Source organism: Chrysemys picta, chromosome 2 (assembly GCF_011386835.1).
Source record: "Chrysemys picta bellii isolate R12L10 chromosome 2, ASM1138683v2, whole genome shotgun sequence".
Classification (NCBI taxonomy): Eukaryota; Metazoa; Chordata; order Testudines; family Emydidae; genus Chrysemys; species Chrysemys picta.
In genome coordinates, this window is record NC_088792.1 from 24,964,948 (window position 1) to 24,986,392 (window position 21,445).

General features: G+C 38.4%; 1 protein-coding gene across 5 annotated transcripts in view; it reads right to left on the minus strand.

Annotated features, from left to right (window-relative positions):
- Positions 1–21,445, minus strand: part of LARP4B (La ribonucleoprotein 4B) — a 109,592-nt gene that overhangs the window by 39,663 nt on the left and 48,484 nt on the right. For 3 of the 5 annotated variants that reach the window (XM_024101025.3, XM_065582828.1, XM_065582827.1), the window contains exons 1-6: positions 9,762–14,765; positions 6,366–6,513; positions 5,949–6,110; positions 3,233–3,314; positions 1,959–2,095; positions 1,438–1,541 (exon numbers count right to left, since the gene is read on the minus strand). In XM_024101025.3, the coding sequence (XP_023956793.2) occupies positions 1,438–1,541; positions 1,959–2,095; positions 3,233–3,314; positions 5,949–6,110; positions 6,366–6,513; positions 9,762–13,247 (4,119 nt within the window). In that variant the 5' untranslated portion in view covers positions 13,248–14,765. Of the gene's footprint in view, positions 1–1,437; positions 1,542–1,958; positions 2,096–3,232; positions 3,315–5,948; positions 6,111–6,365; positions 6,514–9,761; positions 14,766–21,445 lie in introns of those variants that run through there. The other 2 variants (XM_005308083.5, XM_065582829.1) reach the window with 2 other exon arrangements.

A 21,445-nucleotide genomic window follows, 5' to 3' on the forward strand; every position in this document is an offset into this window, starting at 1 on the left:
TACAATTGTACTGCCTAAAGCACAGAATATTCCATTCTCTTTTATTCATAGAACCAAAAGCCAATATCAGAACCATGATGCGACTCTGAAGACCTGACAGCGGCTTTGAACATTTTGGTCAGACTTTGTATAATTTTCCATTACACTAGAAAATGTATGCAATTAACATCTACTGTAGTTTCTAGTGTGTTTAGCTACACTGTGTACTTGGCTTCTGACAGGTCTTGGCCATTTTTAAAGCCAGTGGTTCACACAGCTATTTTGCAAGTGTTCAAGGCAGATCAGCTACACAGTTCCAGCATCAATACATCTTATGATAATCTGCAAATGGGTGACAGGGGGAAAACATCCATGTAAGAACTTTGTACGCACATGAAATGTCTCTCTTCGCTAACTACTTTGAAAGTTAAAATAGCTGGCCTATTGAAAGGAAGACTTGCCATATCTTCTGTTTATTTTAAAGTCCATTGTTATTTCCTATTACTTTTTCCTTCAGTAATAATACATTTCATTCCTTTCAACATGAATTTCTTGTACATTTTCATTCCTATGCTTTCCCATCCTGTGTTAAGTCTCTCTGCCTCCTTCTTGCTCCCCAAAATGAAGTAGTTAAGGATCCCTCTGCTGCTCCATCTTCTTTCTACTATCTCAAGTCCAATCTGCTTCAAAGATATGCACTGAATTCCTTCATTATTCAGGCATAGGGAAACACTCCCCTCCCCCCTTGTTCCCCCTCCCTCCAATGTTTTTCTTCATGTTCCATAATTAGAGATCCACTGGACCACCAACACTCCTTCCAACTAACTAGTGTATATTAAGCTGATTGCCTCAGTGCTACAGAAAAGCTTCTGACACTTGAAGTCACTCACAAGGACGGGCTTCCAGCTTCACCAGTGACTTTTTCTGTTAGAAGTTTTTCCTTTTCACAATTTCATCCATTTACTAGTTTTGCCCCAGAGCAAAGAGGCTGGAACATATTGTAAAGGAGGCAAGCAGAGAGTATTTTAAGGGAGGGAGATTCTAAGCTGAGGAAGGCCATAGAGAAGTACTCTGCTGATCTATTGTGGAGGCATGGTCACCTGCCTAACCTGAATAGGTCCCTAGTGTAAGGGACCTACATGGTTCTATAGAGGGAGACCAGCATTTAAATCTATTTATAAGAATTTCTGTATGGTCTCAATAGCAGTTTGAGTGCTTTAGCCCTTTACAAAAGTTCATGTGAAACACCTCTTACTGTAATGTTCTTGAAACCATGCATTTCTACAGAGAAACACCACAGGTCATTCTAATGGACTTTATAAACCAAAGTCTAGCAATCTCATTAGAAATGTTAAAAAGTAGGTTAAATCCCATATTCTTATCATCAACTGGAGAATGCTAATTCCTGAGTCAAGAGGGTGAAGCATTATTTGTTTTATGGAACTACAATATCCTTACTTCAATGGGTGTAGATTCTGGTACTTCACGTAAAATCACAATGCAACGATTCTGATTTGGCCTGACTTTCTCTCCCTTCTCATCCACTTGGACTAAAGGCAATGCTAAGAGGAAATGGAAAAAAATCTGGTTTTAGAAAAACAGTAAGTGAAGCAGTTTTACACTCTGAAAGTGCTAGTCACTTAAGATCTGCCTGCACTGTTTACATAAAACTATTTTTAAACAATTTTGATCCTGTTTGTGTAAAGGGTCATAGTGTAAAATGTGGTTACTTTCCAAACATCTTAAACATGCTCATTGTCACAGTATAGATAGACCCTTAAACTAATTAAAACTACACTAGCAACCATGAAATTCTGTTTAAGGCACTGAAATATGCATGTGCTAGCATTAGATGAAAGGCTGAACATTCTTAATGTTCAATAGTTTTAAGTGGCCTTATTTAAGTTGCAAATATTTAGTATGTCCTAAAGCATTTAGTATGAGCTACAAAATGCTGTCAAAATACACCATTTACTTACATCTCAGCACTTCCACAATCAAATCCATATCAGTACTGAGTTTCTTGACATGATCAAGGTTTGCTACTGTCATTATTGGCACATACTGATCACTGTCCATCTGTGATATAAGGTACATGTCACTGGCAAGATTCTCTCTGTTGGAAGGAAAAATAAGTGGTTAATCCCGGTTTCCCATTAAATTCATCATGGGCAAAAAGGATTATTTGCAAAGACAACAAACTCCCACAGTGGAATGTTATAGCCATCTCCATAAAGTAGGAAGTACCAGATTCTTACAGCATCCTTTATCTTGAGAGAATATTTTCACTCATTTTCCCATCAGAACCACTCAACACCATTATTTTGCTGTTCCACTTCAAACGAATTTTTAGAATTACCACCGGCCATTAGCCATTTCACTGCTACAAATTGTGCTGGCATACTTGGAAGAGGCAAGTGATCCATCTTCCTGAATATGGAAGGTCATGAAAATTCCACTATTTCAATGGACGGTCAATTGTAAGTGGATGTTAACTTTAAGTGGTAACACAAGGGATGGCTCAGTGGTTTGAGCATTAGCCTGCTAAACCTAGGGTTGTGAGTTCAATCCTTGAGGCGGCCACTTAGGGATCTGAGGCAAAATCAGTACTTGGTCCTGCTAGTGAAGGCAGGGGGCTGGACTTGACCTTTCAAGGTCCCTTCCAATTCTAGGAGATAGGATATCTCTATTAAATTAAATTAAATCTTGTATTAGTTTCATAAACATGTAGGATGAAAGGAATTATTTACTTCATCTCAAATACAGATGCATAGGCAGAATGCACAAGCATATCAAAGCCCTCTGGTACAGAAACAAACCACCTTATGAATTGTATTTGATTTATTTCATAATAGTTTCACTATCCTCTTCACTACCTTTTTTGTGAATTTAGGTTAAGTAGTACAAAGATATGATGAATGAAACTGGGTTATGAATTTCAGAACAGTAGATTCCTAAATTTTAGAAGCCAGAAGCAACTACTGTTGACCTCCTATATAAAACACAGGCCGCCACCCTGATCCAGTAATTTCTGCACTGGATCCATTGTTTCCGTTTGAGCTACAGAATGTATCAGTAGCATTACATGCTGGACTTTTTCTATGGATCATTTCCTCTAATATTGCTATTCCTCTCCACTAAGTTTTTACTTTTGGAAGATAGAGATCCCATCACGTCTTGAGGACAGAAAGTAATATATAATAGGATCCTACCTATCCTATGATGTCCCATATTTACGTATTATTATACATACCTAGATAAGCAGAACTCCAGTGTTTTTTTAAGCACTTCTCGTAGGTCTTCCTGACCTTCTGGCTGTAATTGGTCATTTCCTCCTAAGTATGGAAGATGTACAGTTGTATGATTAAATCGAATAGAAACAGTGAAATCTAAAAGTGAATTCTGCTGGAAAGTACTAAAAGTAACTTCTTCAAAATGTCATACCCAGGGTCAGCTGTAGCCTACACTTTCAACATTAATAAGACTCGAACGCTAAATACTTAAAAAAAAAAAAAAAAAAAAAGACTACCAATCAGAAAAGTAAGGAATAAATAATCCCTACATCAGGAATATAAAAGATTAATAAGGCAATGTGTCTGGATGTCATTTAAGTCTCTCATTGTGCGCACAAGCAGTTGGAAGAGCTTTAGAGAAGAGCTGGAAGCATATGGTAAGGTATCAGGTTTCAGAGTGGTAGCCGTGTTAGCCGTGTTAGTCTGTATCAGCAAAAACAACGAGGAGTCCTTGTGGCACCTTCAAGACTAACCAATTTATTTGGGCATGAGCTTTCGCTAGATGAAGTGGGTTCTAGCCCACGAAATCTTATGTCCAAATAAATTTGTTAGTCCAAGGTGCTACAAAGACTCCCCCTTTTTTTTTTGATGGTAAGGTATGTAAATACTTGTGTAAGTGTGATAGAGGGGAAAACAAAACCAAATCCAACGCATCTGAAAAGAAACTTAAGTAAATTCAAGGTTGAGTAACCCCTTGCAAATAGGAAGAAAGCAGTGCAGTGAAGTACCAGCAGTTCTCAAACTGTGGGTTGGGACCCCAAGGTGGGTCACGACACTGTTTCAATGGGATTGCCAGGGAGGGCGTTAGACTTGCTGGGGCCCAGCCCGAAGCCAAAGCCCAAGCCCCACCACCCCCGGGTGGGGGGCCTGTAACCCGAACCCAGCCGCCCAGAGCTGAAGCCCAAACCCCACGGTGAAGCCAAAGCCTGAGGGCTTCAGCCCTGGGCAGCAGGGCTCAAGTTACAGGTGCCCTGCCCGGGGTGAAGCTCTTGGGCTTCGGCTTTTCCCCTCCCTTCCCCATGGGGTGGCAGGGCTCGGGCCGGCTCAGGTTTCAGTGCCCTCTCCTGAGATCATGTAGTATTTTTTGTTGTCAGAAGGGGGCCGAAGTCCAATGAAGTTTGGTGAAAATGGATCAGTTCTCAATGCCCTCACCACCGTGTTCCAAATTCACAAACACTACAACTCTGAAGGAAAGATGTAGTTGTTGTAACTCAAATCACAATTTTATAGTACCATTTTTGTAAACGTAATTGATGTACGAATGGTTACAGCCACATCTGATCAGCCAATATATTTTCCCCCTCGTTGTAAAATGTTACGTTTGTGTCTCCTAGACCAGGAATGTCAAACTCTGTGTCAAGAAGATCAAATTCCATTTCTAATTATTGCCTTTTGGCTAGTGTACAAGTTTAGGATTACATACAACAATCACTCTAGAGTGAAGACTCCCAATGAGATCAATGGCAGGTATGTACAAAGACCAAACATGCTATAAATTAAATGTTCAGTTACTATTTACTGCCTGTTTAGTAATCTCTTCTATTCAGCAGAAAAATATGCTCATCTCTAGAACCCACCACCCTTATTAGTCTTGTTTTTCTTCCTTCATCTTTACCCATTTCTCTTCACTTTCCTTCCCCCCATCCCTGAAGCTGTTAGTGGTTATGCCACTAAACAGTCAGAACTGGACTCTATTCCTGACACTATGCTATATAATTATTATAATATATACTTAAAAAAAAGAGCTAGTTAACAGTAAGTATGGCAAGACCCTGCTGCAGTAGTCTGAAAACTTTACTAAAACAGACCACTACAAAGTTTGGTAATTTACAGCTTCATTAAGAAGCTTGTAACAAGGGGGACTCAGAAGAATGTGTGAGAAACAGTTTCATAAGACAAACAAAAGAGAGGATAAGCAACACATTAGGATAAGTGAAAAATTCATATTTTTAAAAAGTATTTATACCGACTAATATTGTCTTTTGCTTCACACAAGTATTAGACACTTATTAGCTCACCTACCTACACTTATTGTAGATATTTAACACCCACAAAATGCAGTATTGTACAAGAACCGACTATGTTTATATTAGCATGTTCATTTTTAAGGGAAAATTACTGTACTTTGACAGAATTTAGATTTTGAAAACATTCTGTAAGATGTTTAGTTTGACGAGCGAGAGTGATTATTTCCTGTGATGTTTGTATATAGTACAGTAGAATCTCAGATTTATGAACACCAGAGTTATGAACTGACCACACACCTCATTTGGAACTGGAAGTATGCAATCAGGCAGCAGCGGAGACAAAAAAGCAACTACAGTACAGTATGTGTTAAATGTGAACTACTAAACAAATAAAGGGAAAGTTAAAAAAAAGGATGACAAGGCAATTGTTTCTGTGCTTGTTTTATTTAAATTAAGATAGTTAAAAGCAGCATTCTTCTTCTGTATAGTGAAGTTTCAAAGCTGTATTAAGTCAATGTTCAGATGTAAACTTTTGAAAGATCTACCATAATGTTTTGTTCAGAGTTACAAACATTTCAGAGTTACGAACAACCTCCATTCCCGAGGTATTTGCAACTGAGGTTCTACTGTATATGTTCATTATTCAGTTACAAGATAAAGAGTTTACAATTAATTTCTATCGACGCATAAAGAAAGTTGCTTTTCTTACCTGTCTGGGTGGTTTCATGTATCGATTCATACTCAGAATTATCTAGAGCCAAAGGGTTCATATCTCTTTGGTCCGACCCTGGAACTGTTAGCGTTGGCTCTTGCAGTTCTGTTAACACTGCATTTTGCTGCTTTTTGTCACCATCACCATTGGCATCCAGTCCTGTTGCAAGGATTACAAGAAAATGTCTGAAGCGGATTTTTCATTAAGGAGGTCTAAACTTTCATTTGCAATAACTGATTTATATAAATAAACCTCAGTAAAGAATTGTATTCTGGAAGAAATCTGAGAATACCCTTGTTTTCTTAATCATTTTCATGTTTATGTCTTACATTAGAAAATTTGTGACATTACTCGGAAGTTCTGGACTGGGTTTACTTCAGCCAGAACGGAAGCTTTTTAAACTATTATTCATACCTTCTTTGCAGGAATCTGGAGGATGGTCAGGTATTTCTTCCCAGGTTTTGTTCACGCTACCATCAGTGGCACCACTAGCTTCCAAATGTAACATATGATTCCCCCATACCTTTGCATTAGGATTTAACTCAGAAACCTTGGTTGACTCCTACAAAAGAAATTTTGGATTATGTACTTTGTAGACGAGTCACATTTATATATGTGACATAAAAGAAACCGGAGATATAATGCTAGAGTGCATCCCAAGTTTCTTCACCACATGATCGCATTGAGGAAAAAGGAGAAACAGTAATAGAACTACTGGTGCAAGGACGATACCATTGTGTAGAACTTAACATTTCTGCAGGCTACAAAGACTAATGGTTGTAGCTTCCATGGATCTGTCACCTGTAAGTTTGTTAGTAAGCAATGGAAAAGATGTATTAACAAATATTTCTGTTACATTTCTACTTCAATAGATTTGTTCCCTGCCTGTTCCTGTGAAACAGAACAGAGGAGAAAAATAGCACCATATGAAGTATGTATGACAAAACTTGGGTAATACCATTTGGCAAGAAGGCGGCCAAAAAGTTGGTAGTAAAACATGATAATTTGGCATTTTCCTTTAGCACTACCCATACAAGCAAACTGAATTGCTGCTGCTGACAGTGTATGCCCCCTCCCTTAACCAGCATTGGAAACAATTAGTATAAATAGAATAGGACAACACTGTTTCCAGAATCATTATAGAAATTACTAAAATGGCAATAGTGCTGAAGACAATTTTGTTCCATTTACACGCCCAATTCATCCATTTTTACAACCAAGTCAATACTAGTTTAAAAGGGTGATGAGTGTGTGTGGCAGGTAATACACTTTTAAATGCTGCTGAATTCAGGCGTGCTGCGTTATTTATTGTCCAGCTTTTCCAAAAAACAAATATTATGGCACTATACTGCTGAATGATCACAGAGCCAGCTAATGTCAGCACATTGCACTTCAATGTAGACAGGGCACTCCAAGCATTTTCCATTATGGCACATCTTATTTCATCATCTTTCAAGCACAAAAAAGTTAAGAATTTTTCATTTTCTGAAGACTACTCACATTTTTCCAATTGGTTTACTTGCTATTTGACACCAACTACTAGACTTAAGTTCACAAAATTCAGTTTAACCGTTTCAAATTTTAGTTGATTAAAAAAGTATTATAGATGGTATACAGTGAACAGTTTATATTCTGAGCTGCCTGCAACCCAAACATTGCAGTATTGTGCTAGCACACCCTTCCCCCCAAAGGGTAAATAGAGGTGAAGAAATTAAACCACTGTTTTCCTCTGGCTTGCAACATTTAAAAAGGCAAAGAAAGTGGTAGAGTAAGTATTTTTAGTTAACCTAAAACAGATGTGCAAAATCCCATTTGCCTGCTTGCACAGGAAGCTTTCCCAAGTGATTATGACCAATGCCATCAGCTTCTGTCTTTAAAACAAAGTAAATTCCCAGCCCTTATGATTGCAAAGGGCCTTAAAAATGTGAATCAGGTGCCGGTGCTGAAATTGCTGGGCAAGGTGAGAGCAGCTGCTACTGATACACTGGGCCTGTAGGTGGAACTCCATTTGCTTTGCTAGCAAACCAAGGCAGAGTTGGAGAAGCAGCTGCAAGTCAAGTTTGTTCTTTTCTCTCCCCCAGTTGGCCAAGACTTAACGCAGAGCATTGCTATTTAGCTCCACTGCAGCCTCTTCCTTCCCCCCTCACTTCCACGATGCCCTCCTCAAAGGTGAGCAGAAGTTACCCAAGTTCCTAATCCCTTTCCAGGAAGGAACTAAAGATTTCAGGAGCGCCACGTGCCTCCTCCCTAAATAAAGGAGGGGGCAAAGCAGAACCCCCATGCCTCAGGAACAGCATAAGTGGAGCAGCAAGGAAAGGGAGAGGCATTTGCCAACAGGGAGGACTTGAGGCCTACCCAGGTTGGGTGTGATCAACGGCAACTCCAGGCACCAGCGCTCCAAGCGCGTGCCTGGGGTGGCAAGCCGCGGGGGGCGCCCTGTCGGTCCCTGCAAGGGCGGCAGTCAGGCAGCCTTCGGTGGCTTGCCTGTGGGAGGTCCGCCGGTCCCACGGATTCGGAGGCGGATATTCCGAATCCGCGGGACCAGCGGGCCTCCCGCAGGCATGCCGCCGAATGCAGCCCGCCTGCTGTGCTTGGGGCGGCAAAAAAGCTAGAGCCGCCTGGGTGTGATGTTGCTGCCATTGCCACCAATGAACTCATTATAATTTAACAGATTTGGTAGGAGAGGAAGGTGATGAATTTTAGGGTTGCGTTGGTGGAATAGAAAAAGTGATTAAATGAGGGATGTGGAGAACTGATGAGTTGAAGTGAGTGATGGGATGGTGGGAATGATTCATGCTACAAGAGATTTAGATGGGGAGGATGGGGTAAATTAGCAAGATTGATGCATAGCACATGTATCTATCCCCATCACTATTGAACCTCTGTCAATTTCTCCATATATTTATCCTCAACAACTCTGGAAAGGAAGTGCTATTATCACATTTTGCAGATAGGAAACAGACAGAGACTAAGGCGCAGAGTTTTTACATGTATTTAGATGTTGCTCCACTCAGCACTGCAATGCCTAACTACCTTTTCAAGTATGGGTCTAAGTGACCTCTCCAAAGTTCACAGAGCAAGTCTGTGGCAGAGCAGGAAACTGAACTCTCATTTCCCATGTCCTAGCCTAGTGCCCCTACCCACTGTACCATCCTTCCTTGTGAGAAGGAGTACTTGGTGTGAAGTGTGCAGGCACAAGTTTTACTTGGTTCTAAAAATCTAATTAATATTGACATACATGAGGCATTCCCACTGAAATAAATGGATGCCTTGCAGGGCTGATCTGAACTACTCTGAAAAAGTTTGATTTAAGATTTAAAACTGTAAGTGATGCAGGCTCTCACCAGTTTTTAATATACTTGATGTAGAATACATTAAAATAGAAAATGTCATTTTATTTTGTGTTTATAAATATAGTTCTTAGATACCACACTGAAGGGGACTACTGACAATCTTCAGATAGCTTTCCTTACTTGTGATGAACAAATGTAGCAAGATCTCATATATACAGCAATTCTCAATTCTGGAAATTCACATACTTTGGCAAGGATTAAACTTCTAAACAGCAAAATACAGCATTGATTTAGATTTGACAATGTTCGGTAACATTTTTGGACTATATCAGCATGACGTAAGCTTCATTTTATCGAGCCAAAACTGATCAATATGCTTTTTGAAAGAATATATGAAACTTGTGTTTAGTCAAATCATAAATTGGACTTAGATTTACTCCAACTCCCAATTTCAACAGCCACATTTTAAAGTCTAATATACTGTAAATGATCAAATCATACTTATAAAAATACTTACAAATTCTTCATCTTGCCATCCCCAAATACCACCATTTTTTGCTACTAGTAACTGATAAGGATCTCTCTCTATAGAGAATGAAGAAACTGTCAAATCTTGAGGCTGGTTCTGGAAATTCTCATTAGTTACGTGTTGTCTGTCATTCTCCGTAACTGTATTAGAAGTAGCAGTATTCCATAAATAGCCCATCAGATATTCACTATTACCATTAAAAATGGTGTCAGAAAAAATCTGACTTGTTAAATCAACATTATCAGTCTGCAGAGTTAAGAACTGTGAACCCATTTCATCTTCGGAATTTTGTGCATCTAGTTTACAGGTATTTTCTGATTCATTCAAAATATCTTCCATCAGATCTAAAACACACCTCTCATTGCCTTGCTGAAGTTCTCTAGCACCAACTGGGACATTAGGTAATTCATATGAAGGAGTAGCAGCATATCTATCTACCTGCCCTGGGTCAGTAAAAACCCCACAAAAATCTTTATCAGTTGTGTTCAGATCACAAGTTTCAGTCTGTTCGTGATTTGTGGTGGAAATAGTTTTCAGATTTTTCATCTCAGCATCTAGAATGTAACTGCTGTTTTCAGATTCAGTGTTCTTTGTTCCCAACCACTTTATATTCTCATTGGTTTGTGCTTCTGCATGGTCAGTTGATGTATTAGAAACATCAATATTTTCTTCCTTTGACGGACTGAGAAACAGATTTTCTTCACCCCTTTGAAATTCTGGTTCCTGTAGATCTGAAACACATTTTTCATAAGTTTCTGAAAGTTCTTCAGCTGAAGGTTCAGTAGGCCTTTTAACGTAAACTGATTCTAATTCTGTATCGTCACAGTTACCTATCACATCACACTTTCTCACTTGTTTCTGAAGAAGGTCTGAATAGGATCTTTGACTTGATGGAGACAGACAGCTCGGAGATCCAAATGTATGATTACTAGCTCTTTCATGATTTCTAAAACTGTTCCCCATTTTTAATCTATCGTCTGTACAGTCTTCCAAAGTTACAGGTCTATCATGCATAACTGAGAAAACATTCTGATTGTGCATTAAGTCTCTATTGAGACTTAGTGTATTACTGTCATGATCAAAAATGGTAACTTCAGAATCTGGCTCACTATTTTCTGTTTCATTATTAATGGTCTCCCGTTGATGCATTTCTAGTTTTGGCTGTTTTACCATTTCTACACCACCACCTGTTAATCTGGCAGGGTCAGTCCCAGCACTCAATTCATTTTCCATTGCATGGAATGAACATTTATCCCATAGTTCATCTTGTTTATAATTCAAGTCCATTTGATTCACATTTGAATATGCCAGAAAAGATACAGAGGAAATACTGTTTTTGTTAAATGAACTGGAATAGTCATATAATTTACCTTTATTTTCTGGCAGTGCTGGTGAAAGCTGACATTCTAGACAGTTTTCCTTTTGTATTATTGCATGTGTACTTATGTTATGTGGTTTGCAAGATGCTAAAGTATGATTTCTTACCCTTAATGAAGTCCTCAGACAACCAGTTTCCACACGAATGTTATCTGCTTGATATGAGGGAGTTTGCCCAATGATGCTCACATGATTGTCATCTTCCATGGTATTAGAACTTAAAACATTTGACATTTTTGTTTCAGTGCTGCCTTTCATATCAGTTTGAAAATCTAACACACTCTTCAATTTTGAGGGCACTTTAATCATGTTTGCAACCAAAGCATTTTCCAAGTTACACAAAATTTCATCTGCGTATTTCTCTTCATCTTCCAGGAGCTGTTCCAATTTACTGTCACGTTCACAAGTAGTAAAAGGGGCCTCTTTTCTAAATTCACAGTACATTGTCTGAAATTTGTTTGTTTTCTCACTAGAATTTAGTTGACTTTCTGGCTTTAGTAGGGAATCCTCTTGGCTAAGGTTTTCCAGATCTTGTTTCACTGAAAAGGAATCACTGTCTATTTTGTGACATTGTAAGTGGAAACATAAGTTACCTGTAGTATCATCTAACTTTTGTTTAGTATTTGCTTCCTTTTCAGTTTTCAGTAAATGTTCACTTAAATGAAATGGTGTGGTCTCAGTGTTACAATTTCTCTCAGTCTTTCCTGAATTATATTCTGTAGCATTTAAAGCCAATAAGATGTCAGAAGTGGAGCTGTCAACACATTTCATACTTTTTGAATAAGAATATTGTTCTTCTCCGAGAGCATTCACAAATTTTACAGACTCATTGTTCCTATTAATTGATTCATTCAAACTGACACTACTATCTAGTGTATCCAATCCTTGAATTCTATTTTCAGGAAACTCATCATATACTAGTGCTCTTAAACCATCTGTTGCTATATTGTCCATATTTAGCTTATATGTCTGACAGCTGCTAGCCAGTAAGTCGTTATAAGATGATTGGACGTCCATATGACTATACTCCTTTGTCTCATTTTTTTGCAGGTTTGACCTATGCTGCTCTTCACCTACAGAGGGTTCTTTCTGTGTATTAAACTCTGCTTCTACTTGTGCTGACTGCAGGATTGGAAATTCTTTCCTAGTATCTAGAGGGCATACCACATTGCACATTCCTTCAACTGTAACAGCTGAATTATCTACGTCTGCTGCAATCGCTCCATGCTCAGTAGCTGGCATCTCTTCATCCATTTTCAGATCTTCAGCATCTACAATACAAATACTATAAAACTCCTCTCGTCTATGTTGTCTATGGTCTATATCAATATAGGTAAAAGCTGGAACTGCTGTTTGTCTGCATGATGTATCTGAAATCTCTCTATGGCTGTCATGACTGTTGTCTTGAACATTCTCCACTATTTCATTCTGTGTTTGTGAATGTTCACATTTAACTGGGTAATATTCCAGATAACTCATATTTACCCAAGTTTCTTCCTGTGAGCCTTGGTCTAGAATCACCGGTTCCCATGAAGGAGAAATACAATCCAATGAACATGGCTCTCTGGCTAGAATATATTTATTTCCATTATGACTATTACATTGAGAGATTTCTGTTTTGTTCACACACTGAGTATTCCTATTGGTATTTTCAATTATTCTTTCACTGCCATCCCAGTCTTCCTTTTCTTTACTCTTTTCCAAATTTTCATATCTTTTAAAGACCTTTAGGATATGACTAAATGAAAGAAAAAAGTTAAAAGGTCTGTTATACTTTCTTTTAGTGACTTGCTCACTGTCAGTGGTCTCCACACTTTTGTATGAAGGATACTTTGTTTTTCTACCCCAGAACCCACGTTTAGGATTTGACTCCATGCAATTATCGGTATGAATGCACTCAATGCTGACTAAAGCAGCTGTCCCATTAGCTGTCTTTTCTGCTGCGTGCAGCTCCTTACTTTCCACAGTTTCTAAAATTGAAGGTAAAGTTTTACTTATCCTGTTTTCTGGTGCCTCCTCTTCCACCGATTTTTGTAACAGGCCAGTTTTTTCATTATTTTTGCTGGTAGTTAGTTCTTTGCTGAAGCAGCAACCCATGTTTCAAGAAGTTGTACTACAGGAGAGCTCACATTGCAAATCGCCTTCTTGCACATCTAAACTAACTTTCTACTGCTTCTGAAAAGACAAGCCAACACCCAGATGCCAAAAATAGTACAGGGAGCTCATATGCCATTGCCACTCAAAGTCCAAATCCCAGTTACAGAGCAATGTTTTAATGTTTCATTATATGCACTGTAATATCTAGTCAAAGAGTTTTCCTAACCAAAACATAGAAGACTTGGCTAATATTTTAAGACCTGTGAGCACTGAATTGTTACATTTCCTGAGATTTCCTTAAACTAGTATCACCAGATAGCAAGCGTGAAAAATCGGGACAGGGAGTGGGAGGTAATAGGAGCCCATATTAAAAAAAGCCCCAAATATCAGGACTGTCCCTATAAAATCTGGACATCTGGTCACCCTACCTTAAACCAAAACTATTTTAACTATGTCTTTACCAAAGTGCAAGCGTGCCCTAAACTGGTTTTCCTTCAAGTTGCAGATGACTACCATCAATATTTGTACAAGAGTATCTAAAGCAGAGCTACATGTAAGTTTGATTCAAATTAAAAAAAGAGAAAAAGTATTACTGAAGCTGTTGTGCACATTACTATATTCCAAAAGTGTTTCTAGAAAGGTGAATATATACTAAGTTACTACTTTTTAGAAGAGTGAATTAAAGGTCACAACTCTTGTAATCAAGAGTCATAAGCTATCCAAATTCCTCTCCTCCAAACAATTTTTTTTTTAAATTAATCAATACAAAACAATCGCTTGTCCAAAAGTAGAAATAAATATAGTAGTTACTCAGGCAACTTGTTATTCCCCCTTGTACAACTCCAATATATCTGATGGGCTTGCAGGTTTAAAGGGAAATAGATTTAATGAACCAATACCACAGCATGCTTCATTGTTATTGTAGTTCACTCTAAGTGCTCTACTAAATGCATTAATTTTCTAAATCAGAAAGCCCTGCAACATATCTAGATATCTGTTCTAGTCTTATCTACATAATTTTTACTTCCATTCTTCGCTGCTTTCAAATTCTGACCAAGCTTAGTTGTCCTCATCATAAAGCAAAATTGCCTCTGTCACCACACCACTGTAATTTAAAGGAGTAGGTTTGTTTATTTAATTTTAAATAGTCTCTTGTTTTCCCTTCTTGGACTTCACTTTACTCTTCTTTCCTACGAGAGATTTTTTCCTGCACTGTTTTCAGTGTCTATTTCCTGTTTTCCCCCCACCCCCTTTACCTACATGGTAGTTCTACCTCCTTCTCTATTTGTCTATGCCATTTTTGCCAAAAAATCTTGCTTGCTCACTCATTCTACTTATCTTTTCTATTTACCCCAACAATAATTCCCCTACTTCCCATCCATAACTAGGCGTTCTTCTATCTGCCCATTCTCCCATTTATCCTTTCCATAAGGCTTGACACATTTACCAGGACTAAGTGTTCCAGGTCTAATTGTCCAGGAATAATGAACAGAACCAACCTCCCATCATCAGGGCTTGGCTTACAACCCCTCTTGGTACAGCCTAGGGAACGCCTATCTTTTATAGCCTGTGGCTAGTATGGGAGACTAATGTGAAACGTGCCTCCGCTGTTACCACAAAAATTCCTCTGGATACTGAAAGGAACAATGTGTATTCCTCTCATCCACTTCATAAATTCCAAGATTCTCCAAAAGTGGTAGTGAGAGTCTAACCAAGTTACCCATCTCCCAGCATCTTTTCAGTTTTACTTGGAAAACAGACAGTGTCTTATTCTGCTGTTGCTCAGACCTTTCCCAAGAAGCATCAGCATGAAAGTCACCTATTCAGAAGTTTCATTGCCACCTAGGAGATTGTAAGTCAAGTCTTGTCAATTCAACTGCTGAAATTAACATTTATTCTGCTGCTGCGTAACAAGTTCTGAACAGCAGCACAGGTGATGGTCCCATGCCTGCAGACTCAGGAAGATGACCCTGTATTATTTCACACTTAGTTCAGGTTTAGAAGATTCTCTGTGCAACCATAGAGACTGGAACCTGAGCACTATCAATCAAATCAATAAATAAAGCAAAGAATACATGCTGCTTAAGTTGACGACACTTGTCTAGGAAAGATTCTTACTTGTCTTGGGCAAATAGTTTTCAAGTTCTGAAAGAAGTTTCCAAAATTGTATTAAAATACACAATCCTTCAGCTTCAGTTTAAACAAGGCCACAATCACATTTCTCTCAGATTACTCAGCTATCTCTACCTTGTCTATTCCCAATTTTATACAGCTCAGATTCATTTTTTTTTCTTTACAACTTCCCCACCTTACTATTGCCTGAGCTATTTCTTTATCTTTGTGGCAAAGGCAAAGAAGATGGTAAGTTTTTCCAGTCTATTTAGTGTACTATGGGGTACAAAATTGTACAACAGTCTTCCAGGTGTTCCACTAGATCTTTGTGCAAATACCTTGCTATTAATTTCTGCTCTATTTTTCATTGAATTTAATGTGTGCCAAACAAGGAGTATAAAATAAATTAATGGAGATATCCTATCTCCTAGAACTGGAAAGGACCTTGACAGGTCATCAAGTCCAGCCCCCTGCCTTCACTAGCAGGACCAAGTACCGATTTTGCCCCAGATCCCTAAGTGCCCCCCTCAAAGATTGAACTTAACCCTGGGTTTAGCAGGCCAATGCTCAAACCACTGAGCTATCCCTCTCCCCAAGTAAACTTTTGGAAAGACTGTCAGTATGGAGAATTACCTATAATGCTTTTATTTTGGTAAAATGTTTTCTACCGGATTCCCACTACTGAGCCTGCACTTCCAGACTGTGACTAACATGAAAGCTTTAATCTTCAGAACTCTAAAGAGAAGATGGCTCACCAGTGAGATGCACTTTATCAGCAGTGGCCAGCATAAGACCTACAAACACCTAGAGACAGACTGCTTTCAAGAAAAAGACAATACAAAAAAGTAAAAACAAGTCCCATCTCCAAAAACTAAACATTTCAATCCCTTTGTAATATGCTATTTATTAGTAAGAAATTTACAAGGAAAAATTGCAACATGCAGGTTTCAAATGTAGGAAACGTGCACAACCAGTGCCATAACAATAAAGGAGCAGGGGTTAGATTTAACCACACTATCTAGAGACATCCTATAGATGAGACAAAGTGGAAAAGGTACAAAAGGATATAGAACAAATCTTAATTACCCCAAGGTTGATCAGGAGCTTGTGTTAGTACTCGGGGAGAGAAATCGTACTATAAAAATTGAGCATGCAGATGGTTTTTTTAAAAAATATTTCAAAAATTTGAAGGTGAGCCATTGTGGGAGAAAGTATTCCTAGAAGAATAAGTATCAAGTGAGCCAGTCCTTGCATTAACTAGTGCGTATGCACAGAAATTCGACACGCATCTATTTGCAATTCCTGGGACAGAATCTCTCTACAGAGATACAGTAGGAACAAACACCGACTCTGAAGATGCCAGTCTGGATCAAGCAACATCACATCTTTGTCCAGTTTGATTTCTTTTTACTTTGGGGAGTAGCACTGTGAAGTGGTTGCAGCAAGGACTTATAGGCCAAAAATCAATGTTCATCAGCTGTCTAAAGTCCCCAGTTCTCATAAAATTCCACAAACCTTGTAGGAAGTGTTTCAAGTGATTTCATATCCAATGGTTCCCTACCCATATTTTGTACACAGTGTATTTGTTTGAAGAGAGTTTTCCCTGTAGCAACTTTTTGCAACTGATTTTTTGTATGCCACTGTATTAGTCCGTTGCAGACTACCCACAGAACAAAAATAACACCTGAATTTGGGAAGTGCTACTCATTGCCTCAAGTTCTTAAAGGCTAAAATACATTAAGTCACATGGACAGCCAACTCTCTAACCTCAGACATGCACATGCTAAAGAGTTAAGCTGGCCAATTTTCAGAAGAAATTATTCAACACTAAGCCTCTCACCATTGCTGAATTGGCAGAAGGCATAAATCTCCAAGAGATTTGCCTTGAGACTCACAGCAACAGAGAAGATGGAGACTATCTCGGCCCAAGTTACCAAATCTGTGAACAATGTCACAAGTCCCTATAGCTGAACTGTTCTTAAGCACAGGAAGTCTGATGCATCATTGGTACCATCTGCTGCCCACCCCCCTTCTGTCCCCCCTAAATTCTCTCCTAGGACAGGGTTTCTCAACATTCTTGTGTCTAACTTGACTCAGATTTAATTCTGAGTCATTTTTCCACTACATTTCCTGGAAAGGAGAACTGGTGGTCTCTCCTCCCCATTTAGAATACGTTTCATTAAATATATGACATGTGTGAATGATCCAAAAATTTTTAAGGTCAAATAGTATTTCTCACCCTAGATATTGTTGCAGGCAGTTTGCAAAGTTTTTGTGGCTCAGAGTTCCAGTTATATTCCTTTTCAGACTGGACCCCTGTCTCAGTCTGGACTCCCCCCTTGCCTTCCCTTTTGCAGTCTTTCCTCTTGGGCAGACAGGCCATGAAGAGGAGTCCTGTTTGCCTTCCTCCCCATCCTTAAATAGGATTTACATGAGGTGGGAATCCTTTGTTTCCCAAACTTGACCCCCCCCCCTTCCTTTACAGTGGAAAGTTACAAGCAGTCCCAGGTAATGTTTAATATCAGGTGACAAGACCACCTGACTCTGTAGCATCACAGCATCCATGAGTCAGAGGCAGCATGGAGCGTCCACAGGAAGGCCACGTTTTTCACAGCTCATTGTCCTCGCAGATAGGCCATCCCCCCCGTCTGGCTTTTCCATTGTTGTACCTGAAGTATTAGCCTTGGGCATCACCTAAAGCAGCATAGTCGAAGTACAGATACATAGTCAATATTCCTAACTTCAGATACAGAAATGATACAGGCATACAAATAGGATACAGGTCTGTCGCATCTTACGCGCATTTAACATGTGTGATTTCAGCTTTATGTGGTCGGCAAAAACAAAAAACAAAACAAAAAGAGGAAAAACAACAATTTTAATACTGTACCTGTAGTGCGGGTGATTCTGCCCGCCATTACACTCAATGTAATTTTGACTATACGCGATTTTCGCTTTACGCACTGACTGCGGAACGTAACCCCAGCGTAAGATGCAACAGACCTGTAATTGCATTCAGTAAGTAGTAACCTTTCCAAGGATATTTCACATGAGCCATCTTGCATAAAGTATATCTCAGTTATGTCGTTCATATCATAAGCATATTTTCATACAGAATATGAAATGATGTCACAGACATAACAAAATGTGAAGAGAAAGCTTGCTACAACAGAGCAAAGTACCATTAAAACTAGAGTTTGCCTACTGATCTGAAAGTTTTCATTTAGTGCTCTCACAGGCAAGCAATTCTACTATTTACATTAACAGGAAAACAAAATGGGAAATTCTGTGGCCAAGAAGTAACTTGCTGTGGCTTTACCATACCATTTTCTTTATATATGTTCTGGTGATTCTAAGACAGGATAGAGAAAAAATATGAAAAATAACTTTATTGATAAGGTGCTAGTTTAGTTCTTGCCCATATTTAGTCTTAAGTTGCTAAACAGAACGTTTTGTACATTGTTTCTTTAAATTTCCTACTTAATAAAATTCAGATTTTACAGAGATTTTTTTTCCTGCTAAGAAATTTCTCTCAAAATGCTCATTTACACTGGGACGGGGAGGAAGGGGGAAAAAAAAAAAAAAAAGGACAGCCATACATCTCAGGCCTCATTGAGATGCTTACTGGGAGAACCAGGGTGGATAAAAATTAATGATTAAAAAGACAACGGATTTTATTTAAATCTGATTTTTTTGATTTCTGATTTTTTCCTCAAAAGCATTTTATCTAAAGGTAGTTTTAATTAAGATATATTATAGCTCAAAGATATCTCATCATGGAATAGGGATTATAAATTCTATAGTATGAGACAATATAGTCATGTAATTTTTAAGCAAAGTTTTGTAAATGAGTTCCAATAGTTCATGGATTAAGGACCCAATCTTATGGGGCCCCACCGGCTTGTGTATAGATTATTTAGGTTCATCTTTCTATCTACCCAATGGGACTCAGTGCTCAGTCTAGAAGATACCATCAGAGATGCTTAGTTTTGCAGTTCTCAAACTGTGGATTTGTGTCTCCAGACATAACATGCTTATTAACAGCAAAAATGTTTTTAAATAAATAAATAATATATAGAGGTGAGAAATACAATAGAGTTGAGGACTGCTGTCTCTACAAATTTGTGTTCACAGAGTTAATCCCTTACCTCTCTCTAAAAATGCAAAGTTTCAAAAAATTAAATGAATAGAAGATGGTTGGGGGCAGAATAGATCTGGACAAGGAGAAGAAGTTTGGAGATAAATATGCTTGTTTTGTTAAAATATTATATGTTTGCTATTGAAGAAAAATCCAGAAAACATAACGTTGTTTAAGTTAAATAAAACAATTTAAATGTCTGTCTGGTGAAGTTCTCCTCCTAATACAGCATGGCAAGAAAATCCTCCAAATATTAATAATTAACCTGTTGAATTGGAGATATTTATGAAGTCATTGGGAGGTGAACTATCTGCTTCAATTACCTTTGGTAAATGAAATAACCAATCATTCATTTTCCGATATAGCTGTAAAACTAAAATCGGAAAAGTTTTCAAAATAAATCACTGTTTAAAAACATATAGCGTGTACCTGCTAAAAATGAAACCTACATCTCTCTCTGAGTTGTAAAGAATATGTATTAAGGTTACAGCAACCCACAAGAATGCACTTTTATGTAGAAAACCATGATTAAATCAAGTCTCCCTGACTAGTGATTTAAATCAAATCCACCCTGTGGAGAACACTAATAAGCAAATAACCCATGCTATATTTGCAATCACCACCACCTTCTGATACACTGAATTTTCGCAAACGTACTTTGACCAGGTTGTACCCCTCCATCATGGTTTGCACTTTGAAATCAATAGGATTTGTGCTCTTAGGTCACTCAGGTGCTTTTATTAAAAGCAAAGGAGCCTAAATTTAGCCTCCTATTTTTGAAAGTTTTGGTCTGTGTATACAAGAGAGTTCACAATATCTGTGCTACGGTTTTGAAAAATTTAAGTACATTTGCATTGCCAGTGAAGCAATTTTGTTTCAAAGTGACAACATTTTTAATACTATTAAGAAAATTTTAATAAATTCAGGTTTAGTTCCTGCAAACACTTAGGCATGAAGTGAATGGGATTAACAATGTGAGAAGACTCAAGTATCTTTAGTGTTCGCAGAAACAGAGTTTATTTTCTGCCTACACCACACAAATAAGATAACGTCACTACTTGAACAAAAACAAAACAGAACCAGCATTATAAATTTAGTGCATTATAAATTTCAAGTTACATTAGCTCAAGAATATTAGGTTTACAAAGCTTCAACCTGATTTAAGTAATTGCTATTTTTAAAGAGTGATTTAAACCATGATTTAAAAAAAACTGTAGCCTTTAAAATGACTTCACTATTTCAAGGACAATCGTTTGCTAGTGACCTCAACCATCAAGGTGGTGGAGGAAGAAAAGACAGGCACCATCATCTGATGGGGACAGGTGAGCAAAGCCCACAGGTAAGTGGGGAACATGGAGACCTGGGAGATGGGTCGGAAACAAGAGGGAGTGTGGGCTATAATGGCAGAGAGAAAGGAGGGTCAGGGCAAAACTGGGCGGCAAGATCGAACCAGTATCTTAGATGCCTATATACAAATGCGAGAAGTATGGGTAATAACTATATGCGAGAAGTCTGTTGGTCCGGCCCAGTAGCTGCTCATAACAAACCTTTGCTGAGGACGACTCAGACACTTCTATCCATCAGAGTGATGCCAAAAATGGAGGTTTTGGCTATACCTGATTCTAGACTAGAGGCCAGCCTTTGAAACAAGTCAGTGAGGCCTTATCAGTCGAGGAATGGTCTGATGAACAACTGTTCCGCAAGATCCTTTCCCTCATGCATTTCCTTCTCCAATCTTCCTAATGTCTCTTCTCCAATCTATTCACCCTACCTTTTTCTGGGAATCTTGTAATAATTACTATTTAGTGTCATCTAGATGGACAAATATGGTAGGACAGGTCACCTGGGGCAACCAGACCATGAATAACCCGGAAAAGGAACCCACAAGGGTTTACAATAAAATAGCCATATCTCCTAGTATTACCAAATCAACTGCTTTAATTGCACT